This window comes from Manis javanica, chromosome 4, assembly GCF_040802235.1.
Source record: "Manis javanica isolate MJ-LG chromosome 4, MJ_LKY, whole genome shotgun sequence".
Classification (NCBI taxonomy): domain Eukaryota; kingdom Metazoa; phylum Chordata; class Mammalia; order Pholidota; family Manidae; genus Manis; species Manis javanica.
This window is the reverse complement of record NC_133159.1, coordinates 61,685,358-61,697,982: the sequence shown is the minus strand read 5'-3', so window position 1 is coordinate 61,697,982 and position 12,625 is coordinate 61,685,358. Positions and strand designations below refer to the sequence as shown.

The 12,625-nt window shown below is 33.4% G+C and overlaps 1 protein-coding gene across 2 annotated transcripts in view; it reads right to left on the bottom strand.

Moving 5' to 3' along the window:
- The window catches only part of TNNI3K (TNNI3 interacting kinase), a 313,877-nt gene extending 302,564 nt beyond the window's left edge, over positions 1 to 11,313 (bottom strand). For both annotated transcript variants that reach the window (XM_073234130.1, XM_073234131.1), the window contains exons 1-3: positions 11,185 to 11,313; positions 10,473 to 10,581; positions 132 to 217 (exon numbers count right to left, since the gene is read on the bottom strand). In XM_073234130.1, the coding sequence (XP_073090231.1) occupies positions 132 to 217; positions 10,473 to 10,581; positions 11,185 to 11,224 (235 nt within the window). In that variant the 5' untranslated portion in view covers positions 11,225 to 11,313. The remainder of the gene's footprint in view (positions 1 to 131; positions 218 to 10,472; positions 10,582 to 11,184) is intronic.
- Positions 11,314 to 12,625: the final 1,312 nt, after the last annotated feature.

The following is a 12,625-nucleotide window of genomic DNA, read 5'->3' as shown; positions in this document are numbered from 1 at the left end:
TATCAGGATTGTAGGGGCAAAGCAAAAAAGAAAATTGAGTATGAATAGAATTCTCTTGTTGACTATTAAGCAGCTCAAATCACTGACTATATAAACACTAGTTTATAAAGTGTTGAGTTTCAAGCACTTACCTCCACAAATGCAACATAAATGAAGTAGAGACAGCCCATTCTCTGTGCGATAATTTAAATTGACTTTACTGAATGCATCATCAGACCTGAAAAAATGTTTTACAGGTGATTACAATTTCATCTTAGAATTTATTATTTTTCATTAGAAAAATTATAAAAGGGAATCTTGTTACTATAAATTCACATATATACCTTTTATAGGATTCTTTCATACCTAGAAAAATAATTTTGAATATATCCTTATATGAAGAATAATTAAAATAAAAAGAAAATATTGAAAGTTTGAGAGGCCAAGCTTAAAGACTCATGTACTAGTCTGTGTTCAATGTATAATTTGAACTTTGCAGGGCACCTTGATGAATTAAAATTTATGTATAAATGAAAACATAAACATTTGATAGTAAATTGATTTCTTTCACGCTCAAAATTTCACATCATATTAATGGAGAAATTCAAGAAATTCTCTCTAAAAAAGAAAAAAAATGGTAGCATTTGAAAAGAGATTGGAGAAAGGAACACAGCCCTAATATATTACAAATTCTGCCTGAAGCAAAATTTCCTTGTGCTCTGACTGGGTCAGATTTTACAAATAAAGTGTCTAAACTCGGATAGTGTACTATGATACAATCCCCAGTGAGAAGAGGAGTAGTGTTAATAGTTCAATTAATGAAATACAGCCTTGGTCTGAAGAAAGACCATTGCCACAGAAAGGCCCTGGGGAGCCATAGGCAGCCTTTGAAAAGGAACGTAAAGCTAAAATTCTTGACCTCTTGAAGTCCTTGGTATTCCCAGGACAGTTTTCAGTAGAAATGAGATCATACCTGTAGCCTCGCAGGTCAATTTCAAACTGCCTCTTGCCTATTTAAATCTCCAGCAGCTTTAGTGTGATAGAATAGTCTTTGGTGAATGAGCCTTCCATATCATTTGTAAAGTACTCACACTTGAAAGGTACTATAAATTCAGAACATTATCATCAAGGCACCCAGTTATGAACATCAAAAGCTACTGGAATTTTAAAATAGAAAATGAAAAGGTGCTATTCTCCAGGGTGCTGCTAAAAAGAGAAAGTCTCTCAATCTAGGGGCATTGAAGGATCTCATTAAAATGCTTTTATTAGCAACAGAAAGTCCAGTGGTTTGTTTTTGTAGACAGGGGAATATTCCAGAACTTTCTCACACTCCTAAACTTCTTGCTTTCCATGTTCAACTTCCCAGCAGTGAAGTCCACAGACATGCTTACTCATATTGAGGAAAATACCTCAACTTGCTCTGGAATGCCACATGCAGAAGTACAATACTCCAATAAGTCATCTTTACCAGTGTTGATAACATAATATAGCAAAGAGCCCAGAATTTCTTGGAAAATAGGAATTTAGTTCACTTCCATCTGTACTTTACCCCAGTTGAATAAACTAAGCAAAAAAAAAAAAATCTGATGAAAATACCACAGTTTAAACATTTACCTAAAAAAACACTTAATTATAAAAAAATAAGCCTAACTGTAAATGGTGTACCTAATTTATGGCATATGCAGAATTTCACAAAATATGGCTCTTGAAAATGCATTGTCTTTGCCTGAGCCAGGCACCTAATCTCCCAAAGCTGTTGTATGACAGACGTCTTGAAGAAATTAAATTGGTAGTAGTAAATAAAGTGCATCCATTGGCCCAAACTTGGAAATACACTCACATAGGTTTTTTTCCTCTGGTTATGACTTCAAATAGTATAGGTGTTCTGGAGAGCTAACTTTGCTTTGTTAAAGCTAGGTAGTTAAGGTTTTTTTCTCTTGAAGTTTGTAGGAAATCAGTGTCCATAAATAAAAAGGGAAAGAGAATCCTGACTCACAATTGATAATGATGATTGACAACGATTCAGAAGCTCTGAGCTGCTTTGGCCTTTCTTCCTTGGTCCTTCCATTATCCAGCAAACAAAACACACAATAAGACCAAAAGACAGAAAAAAAGTATTGGGGCTGGGGAGGAGAGGGAAGCCTTCTATTAATTGTAAAGAACTATGTAACCTTCAGCCTAAGAGAGAAACTGGGAAGGAAGTACTTTCTTTTCAGCTAACTGTAACGAACTTAATGGCAAACACTGAAAGAAGAAAAAGCTTGGATTCCTCCTCTGTAGCAAAAAGCTCTTGAGAAAATTAGTTTTTCTGTGGGTATCTCTAATATTACATAGCAATACCTGCTATAATTTGATGTTTTGAAAGTAGAAAAATCATTTCAGTGGCATAGGTAATCCTTAAAAGCTTGGTCTTTGTATTTACGCCAAGATTGAAATCTTACCTTGGTTCTGTCTTTTATGCCTTATTTCCATCTTTTTCCCTGCCAATTTGGTCAAGTTACTTAACCTCTTCAAGCCTCAATCTCTTCAGCATAAAATCGTACAATATTATATATGATATTGTATTGTTGTGAAGAATAAATGAGTTTAGGTGCTTATTACAGTACCTGGCACATGATATGTTATTAATAAATGGTGTTTTCTTGTTATCATACTATTATATCAAGTTTATTGTGAATGCACAACTTTCCTTTTGTAATCTAAGTCTTGAGAAAATTTTAGCACAATTTTCAAACTAAGTTTGACCTTCCTTGACCTCTTACATTGACAACCTGTAAAACTTCCTTATTTTGACAGTCGATTCTACAGCTCTAAGTATTTTATGCTTACAGTGACTCTGTAATAACTCCTCGGAGTTACTAAGAACAACTATTAGAATCACAGTTTTGAAATAAAAGTCCAGTGGCATCATTAAAATGGAGAAGTTAGTTGCAACACTGCAGATATCAAAGAATGACAAAGGAAAAAATAAAGGTTATGCTAAAAATCATTTTATTGAGAAAGTAGACTCAGTTGTTTTCTTATTTCATGATCTAATTCTGATGATGCATTCAACCTCACACAAAATTTACTTAACAGCTTTGTGCTCTACCTCTGTTCTTACTGCTCAGGTCCTTCTCAACAGTCTGCTTGATATAAACTACTCACTTATTCCAGGATCCCTAAATGCATCAGTCCTGGGAATATGTACGCTGGATAGAATTCTAGAATGACCTTAGTGTTGTTCCTTATCTCTAATGCCTGATCAGCTTTGCAAAGAAAGTGAAACTGAAAAACAGAAAGTAAAGATGTCCACTGCTTTATTTAAAAAAAGAATAACATTAAACACATGTCTCTTGTTTACATAAAAAAATTGAAAGCAGGTATTATATTAGTAACTTTTTCTTCAACAGTCACTCCTTAGCTCACTGAATCTTAAGCTAGACTTGACCATTCGTAAGTGACTCAGTATACAGTCCGAAGGAGCTCCTTGCTCAAAACCAAGCTGTTGCCTCTTTTTGTTCTCTTCTTGAATTCTATCCTCCTTGAACCCAGGAAACTTTTATTAATGCCAACAAAATGAAACAACTGAGAATAGACCCATAATATTTGGCAGTGAAGTGCAACTTCAATAGTACAATTTTTATTTTTATTTTAGTAACTAGAATGTAATTTTTTAATGAAAGTTGCTTTAGGGCTATATTTGGATCCTAATTCTCACTTCACATTAACTTCTAGCCAAATGTTTCTGTTTTGATACATGCAATTAAAATACTCAAGATTTTAAAGAAATCAATCCTGAGAGAGAGATTTCATTTTCTCTTCTTTGGCCTCTTCTAAAGGAACTGTGGATGTCAAATCCCTTGCCAGTTGAGCATCACTTATGTATTCTAATTCCCTAAGCTCAATTTATTTTTTAAATTTATCCTTACATTTTTCATCACCTTCCATGCCATACTGTAACTTAACATATCCTAATGAGTTCATAGTGCTCACTGGGGTACGGATGAAGTTTAATTAAAATGAAGTCACTATTATGAACATATTTCTAATAGTAAATTGTCTCCTTAATCATTAAAACTGGTAGTTTTGTACACAAAGGTTACTTTCTTTCTTGTAGCATAATGAACTCTTTTCTTAGTGTTTATCTTTTATCCAGAAAACTGTGCAGTCTTGTGATCCAATTAAACTTCTTTCTTATAACTTCATCCTTTCAAGAAGATATCTGACTTGATCACAAGTGGAAATATTAAAATGCAACATTTGAACACTTGGTCCAAAAAGACACACTAAAAATATTTAGATAGGTAGATACATTTTTAAAATTAGTTCATTGGCTGAAATTTAGGGAAAGACCAAGAAGGAAGAGAGCAGCTAAGAATTTTGGTATAGATCAACTAGTTTCCCAAATTAATAATTTAGGTTTCAAATGGCTGATCGTAACTTCTTGTGTAGTTCTTTGTGACTGCTGCTGATTTTCCTCACAAACAATAGAAATAGGAAATCATCAGTAAGATCTGTTCCAAAGATACATCCTGAAAAATAAATCCAGAAATATATTTGTCCAATATCTCTAAGATCAAATATGCATCTAACAATGTGAAGTATATTCAATTCATTTATACAACAAACAATTTTTGAAATACGGTGGCAGAGAATAATTGAGATAAAATTGAGATAACAATTCTTATCCCATAACATTGTTGTGATATTTAAATGTGTTACCTCTTGTGGGACTTTAATGAATATTAGCTGCTATGATTGTTTGTACTAAAGCACTGATATTATTTTAACTTTTTTATTGTTTTGCTTTGCATGTGAGAAGGGAGATAGGGAAAGAGAAAGGGAAGATGGAGAGAGTATGGGATGGGAGGGAATAGAGGGAGGATAAAAGGCAGAGAGAGTGAAAATGAATGAGGTTGCAAACTATGGAAAAAGAGAGAGAGGATGAGAGAGGGAGATAGAAATCAAGTGGCTTTGTAAGGATTTTATAAGATATTCCTGTAAAATTATTATCCATAACTAGTTTTACCTAAACAAGCAAGAAAAAAAATAGAGTGGTAGAGAGATCTGGGGCAATGTGAATTCTCTGCTTTTTGGTTTGAAGTCTTTTGTTACTGATGTTTGTTTTTTGTTCAGTTGCTAATAAGCACAGTGTACTAACCAAACATGCCAAATAATACTTCCACTCTATTGTAATTTTATAAAATGACATTTCCCTCCTCAAAATTGTACCTAGCACCTTGATGGAAAATTTCATTCTTCTTAGATGAGATCAGCTTGCAATGTTTATGCAGCTATTTATTGTATAACAGCTAAATTTCATAATTAGCTATAGTTCCAAAAAAGTAGATTTTTGGACAATGTTTCTTTTGGAGGTTAAGTGTAGTGGCCTGCAGCTGGGCCCAGAGGAACTTTTCAGGAAGAAAATAAGTAGGAAGGTACATCTCAAAAAACCACCTTCATTTTTTAAATTGCCTTCTTTCTTTTCATTTCCTCTAAATATTGTGTCTGCTTGCTCATGATATATAGCATTGTTTCAACTACCTTTGTTAATTGACTAAACCTAATCAATCTCAAAGCTAGATAGTATCATTACTGACCAAGGTGCATCTACTGAAAAGCAAAATAAATTAAAAATTAGAAAAAAAATAGGTTCTTTTGTAGTGCAAAGTCATGGCATTAGAAAATAATAACTTCTCTGGAATGTCCTCACAAAGGTACAAATTTCCTATTACAGATTAAGCAGAGTAGAAGTAGATTTGACAATGAAATTAACAAAATACAGCTCTAAAATTTTTAATGATTTAAACACATATTAAAACAAAATAATTAGAAGTATTTTAAAAGTTGTATGTGGAAACCTATCATATAAGTGGTTTTCAAAGATCCTGGGTGGGTACATGTATCACTAGGGGGTGTGGGTGGGGATGTCAAATATATTCTCCAGTTCCCATACCCAGGGGCAATTCTGATACACAGGATATAGAAAAATTGTGGTGTGGCATGGAGAAACATTTTCAAAAATAATTCTGATCCATATCCTTTGTCCCCTCCCAGGTTGAGAACCAAGACCATGAAGACCATACGTTTTGAAATTAAGTACAGTTAGGTACATTCCCATCACAACCATACAAGGTCTGTAACCTAGTTCATGCTGGTTAAATTTGATTAGCCTGATTTTCTTCAGGTATAAAATGGCCATTGCAATACCTACCTCAGAGAATTGTTGACATAAACAATTATAGTTAGTTTTAACTAACATTTTTTGAGTGTTTATCATCCACCAATCACTGTTCTAAAGCAGTTCACATATATACAGTTAGGATTCTGTGAGCTAGTGAATATTAAAATACCTAGTAGCAGGTCTGGTATATGGTAGGCACTAAGTTGTTACTTTGTTTTCCTCTCAAGTACTATACAAATATGTACTATAAATAAAGAACAAATACTAATAAAGCTAAATAAGACAAAGAAGCTACCCTTATGAACACATATACTAGAGGTTAGACAGACCTCTGAATGGATAAAGACACCAACATGTAGTAAATGCTATCACAGTGATCAAGACCAAAGACAGAAGAGAGGAGGAAATGATCAGATAATGGTACTCCTATGAACCACTTCTGTTTCTTCTTCTTCTGTCTTTCCTATTTCCTCATCTCTTCCTGTCTTCCATCTATTATCTCAATAAATATCCAAAGTTATGAGTGAATGCAAATTTACTGTGGAAAATGAAGGAACATTCCATTTCTATTCCCCTTCTTTCCCAGATCAAGCTATCATTCCAAAGCTGCTATAAATTGGCATAAGCAGGATAAGGTTTAGTTCATTTTGTCTTTCTTAAATTTAGTATTTTATTGCTCTGTACTATATCATGGGTGAAAATTATACCAGGAGATTGTATATTTGAGCTAACAGAAGCCTTGGTGCATTGTGGTGTGGGACATCTCTTTTCATGAATGGAATTAGTATCTCCTATGATTGCCATAAACTTGTCAGCAAATGAAAACAACAACCAAGAAAATCCTCTAAAAACCTCCAGACAAACTTGTGCTTATATCAGTGATCTTCCTCCTGTGACTCTAGTGTTAAATATTTCTTTTGGGGCATCTTACACAGTTTTCTTGCTATCTACATGTTTACAGAAAGCCTAATGTCATACAGCATAACACAGCTGTTCATCTTTACATCAATAAGGCATGAATAAAGGAGGGAAAGAAGATTCCAACATTCATTTAACACCTCAAATGTCCTAGATAACAAATTTAATGTGATCTCCTACAATATTATGTTTAATCTTCTCAACTATCCTTAAAATTTTGGTGTGTGTCAATGAGCAAGACAAATTTACACTCTCAGCACTCCATTCTTTTCTTTATTTGTCATTCATCATTTTATTCTAGAAAAAGTAGAATCCTCAGAAATTTGCTGTAGGCATGGCTGACATTCTTTTCCAATGATACTACCTGCTTTGATGGAATTAGCCAAAGCAGGGTACTGTGTTTTTTTCTGCCCCTTTACTCTCTGTGGACCATAGTGATTGCCTGCTTTCTGGTCTCATGTTCCTCATCCCTTCCCCAATATCACCTCAGGAAGAGTTCTCAGTGCAACTTGGATATTTTTCTAGAAGTGTAGTTTCCAAACTTTACCAGAAATGTCATTTTTACATACAAAAGTATTACCTGGGCAGTTTGCTAAAAATTCAGGTTTCTGGAAGTCATCTGCAGAGTTTGATTTATTTGTATGGTGTAAAATAAGGGAATCTAAATTTTAGCAATTATTTTACTGTAGGAGGTCCTTAGTACTTGGAGAAACATGATTCTACGCAGTGGGTAATCCTCTCTTCAGCTTCTGGTTGATGGGGCATTTCTGTAGTTTCCTTAGTAGATTCAGCACCTAGGCTACCTGTCTTCCTCTCCACAAAATAACCTATCATTCTCAGGGAATTTGGCATCCATGTTGGTGAGCCTTCTAAAACTCTAGTCTGTAATTTCTTCAAATCCTTCTTGATCACAGTCTTTAAAAGTTATATTTCAGATTTTGGCTTCATCTTGAATTGTTCTAACATTATACATTTTTACTTTTGAAAACATCCTCTTTATATAAAAACATTTTGTCCTAACTTTCTCACTTCCTGACTTTCAATAAGCTATATTACTCCCAGTCAATAATAAGGTCTTCAGTCTTTCAAGCTGCCCTTATTTATCCAGTCAAGCAAGATAATAGAAATCTCCAATTATTCAGTGCCTACTGTGTGCTAGGCACTGTAGTCAGAGTTTAATAAACATCATTTTGCAAATATCCTATGAGGTTGTTACTAAACTCATTTTCCAGATGCTAGAGATTTAAGGAGATTAAATAATATACCCAAAGATACAATAGTTTGTAAATAGAAAAAACTGGATTTAGAACTGTGTTTGTATGACTGCAAAACCATTACATGGACTCACATAGCTTTCTTTCTTGACTTAGATAAAAAGGCCAAGACACTAGTTTTTCTTGGCTCTCTAGGCTTTACATGGAAGTCATCCATTCTTGCCTATGTATCTTTACTTAACTATGCCTTTACTTTGGAATACTTTTCAAAACTAATGATTAAATCAAGATGCCAAATCTTCTTTTTTTGTATTTGAACACCATCTTGTTTTTCCTTCCACTTAGCACTTGCCATAGACTGTCTTCTGTGAGCTATTTATATACATGTTTCCCCTCAACCAGACTGTGAATTCTGGGAACAAGCAGCAGGATGTAATAAGAAGAGCTCTCTCTATGGAATCAGGCAGACCTTGATGCAGATCACAGTTTCAACCCTCTGACCATATGATCTTGACAAGATACAGTATCTCTAGTCCTTAGTTTATTATCCACCACAACTAATATTGTCTACCACACAGGGTCATGGTGAGGATTAAATAATATCTTGTATTTGATGTGCCTAGAAAAGCACCTTGAATATAGCTGCCACAATAAATTCTGAATTATAATCTTCCTGACACTGATTCCTGCTTCTCACCATCAATAGTAATGAACATAAAGGAGGTCACATGCATCACATACAGTGGAAATGTAGGAAACATAGACTATAGCAGGAGCTCTAAAAACAGCTGCTTGCTGTTGAGCTGGTGTGAGAAAAAAACCTACATCTCAAGGCCATTGTTAAGTTTAGTCCTTAAGAGGATATGTCTAAATTAGCCTTGACATATTTGTGCAATATTTCCTAAATAAATAAATAAACAAGGTTTTGACTTCATAAAGTTGAACAAAATATCTTCAATTTAATCACATTTCATTCAGTATATATATCTGAGTCAATAAGAACTAGAAGGCTTATGATTAAGTTCAAAGTTCATATCTCTTTTCCAACAAAGTATGCATGTGTAAAATTTATTATACCAAAGTTCCAGTCACATATCTACAGAAACTTCAAATGTTTTCCCATAACTGAACATGTGATACTACTTGCAAAAGTCAGCCCTGGGTCTCTTATCAGGAGTGTCAATGCTGAGTTAATCATTTTGGGCCAAATAACAGAAAATAAACTACTTTTCAAACCATAAATTGAACACTTGTGAAGTCTTTATTAACCCACTGACAAATATCATGTAAACAATATTATACATAGATAATTTTATTCACCAGTTATGTGAGCTCTGTATGCCTATTATATCTGAGATTTCTTCTAAAAACAATAACATCATTTGGTCACTGTTTTATACTTATTTTCCAAGTAAAACAGAGGGAGTTATTTGTTATGAGTACATTACATGAATAACCCAGCTATAAGTGAACATGGCTAGTTGGCCTACATGAAACTTTTCCTCAGTCAGGCAACTAACTTAAACTGACCCTCCAAAATGCATCTAGTTTTTCAATGCCAGATTCAATTTCTGCAGAAGATTGCATGTGTATATAAGGGCCCTACCCCTCTTTTCTGAACATTTTATGTTTTCCAAGGTTGTGACACTAGGCCAGATTATTCTTCTCTTGTTATCATGGACAAAACCCGCTGAAAGCCTGAAGCCAATATTACACATTGTTTCATGATTGTTCAAGGGCAGAATGATACTCAGTTTCATAAGCAGACACCCTTTCAGTGTCAAGAGACAAGAGGATTTGTTAAAATTTGACTTAAAGCTAATAGTCTAAAGAGAATAATGCGGTCAAAATTCTATCCCTATTTGGGAAGACAAATCTTGTTTGTTTCTTCCATGGCTACAAGAACAATCCAGTTCCAGAGAAGATTATTTAGAACAGCAATGGTATGCATTAGAAAGCTAGCCTTTAGGTACCTCTCTTTTTAAACTGTACTGATGGGCACATGCAAGTTATATTTTAAGGAAAGGGGGTTTTTGCATTTGTGAATGATCAAGAAGGGACAACCTAACATTCTAAGGCTTAGAACATGACTGGATACATCTGAGATTATATGGATTGTACATTTAAATGTAGACATATCTAAAAACATGATAAATAATACTCTTCTACAAAGAAATAATTGCTCTGGCACTTACCCAAATATATGCCTTAGTTCTGTAAGTTCTTTCTCTTTGATCTGCAGGTCATCTTCTAATTTTTCTATTATAACAACATAAGATTCACTGACTTTCTTCTTCCATTCATCTAAGTAAAGAAAAACAAATGGGATCGATTCATATCTGTGCTTTGCAAAATGCAGACACAGATCATAACATACAGTAATTAAAACTCTTTTAGTATTATTCTACAATACTTAATTTAAATTACTGATTGTGAGTTTAAAATGCAGATGTTTATATTTAAAATGTAATCATATTGAATTGTAGTAATTAAGAACCCATTTGATATTGGATAATATATTTACATAGAAGAATATATTTGAGTTATTTAACTTGATTTTACTGCATTTTAATTATAGCAATCTCTAGTTTCTAGACAAGGCTCTTTAGGTTTTAAATACGAGATGTTAAGATATAATTCTAAAATCTCTATATTCAGCAGTATTCCAAAATTTTTTTCTGTAACATTATACTTAGGAACCAATATACTTTCATAAGAAATTTTCTGTTTTCTCTAAAGATCTTTCAGAGAAATAACTTTAGTTCAGATAATCTTCTTAACAGTTTCATATGATATACTGTCTTATCCTCTATATAAAAACTAACATATTCTGGTTTGTTACAGAAATGATAATTATCTTCAACTACTATTGAGTCATGTTACATTTAAGGATAGGAGAATAATTACCAGTGCAAGTCTGAGTTGGTCTAGATTTATAATTTCCCATTTGTGAGATGTTTCTTCTTTTCCCCAGTGCAGTTCCTCAGGTTACAAGATTCCAAGTTCAAGTGCAGTGACAGTACAGTTGAAAAATACTTTGATAGTCTGGCTAAAAATAAGCCAACTGCCAAATGGAATGTCATGCAACAGTGACAAAGAACAAATGGTTTGTGCTTTCAAGGGTGAAATAATAAAGGGAACTAATCAGTCTGTTTAAAGGAGCTGTATCAAAAATAAATAATAAATGTTTCAATAGGTTTATTTGCTTCCATCAATTAATTATCTACACATACATACCTTAATGGGCCATTTCCTTAATAGGTAAATCTAGAAAAGGGTTTATTTGCATCTGAGGTTCACAAAGTGCTACTAAAACTGTCTAGATCTTCTTTCAGGATCATTTTCTCCTGAGCCAAAGTAATGACAGTTGGAAAGAAATGACTGGTGATAGATTTTGTCTCATATATAAATAATGAAATCACACATCCCATGGCATGCTACTAACAGAAATAAGTCTATGTTTTGCCTATATTACAAATACAAAATTCTCTTTGTAAGAAGAAATTCTCAACATAGACTGTGACTAATTGATACCACTTGTTGATTGCTGACCGTAAGAATCATACATAAGTATCTGAGACACTGAGGTTTACAAATAGCAATTCATAAAATAACAATGACAAGAATAATCAGGTTGGGAATACTATAATTGAATATGTCTGCAATGTGCCAGACACTAGTCTAAGTGCTTTATATGCATTTTGCCATTTATACCGATGCAATCCTTCAAGCTTTATGTTATTACCATATTGCAAATGAGAAAATCCAAATGTGCTAGCAGGTTAAAGACTCTGAAATCAATTTTGGTTCTATGATTCTGAAGTTCAAGATAGATATTATTATTATTGATAAGTCTCCCATAATTTCTCTTTCATTCACCTTTCATTTACTTCATGGGGGCATTTCTTTTTTTTTTTTTTTTTTTTGAGAGGGCATCTCTCATATTTATTGATCAAATGGTTTTTAACAACAATAAAATTCTGTATAGGGGGGTTATGCTCAATGTACAATCATTAATCCATCTCAAGCCTAATTCTCGTCAGTCTCCAATCTTCTGAAGCATAACGAACAAGTTCTTACATGGTGAACGAATTCTTACATAGTGAATAAATTCTTACATGGTGAACAGTACAAGGGCATTCATCACAGAAACTTTCGGTTTTGATCACGCATTATGAACTATAAACAATCAGGTCAAATATGAATATTCGTTTGATTTTTATACTTGATTTATATGTTGATCCCACATTTCTCCCTTTATTATTATTATTATTTTTATTTTTAATAAAATGCTTAAGTGGTAGGTGGGGGCATTTCTCTTTGTCTATGCATAGTTTCATAGATATAA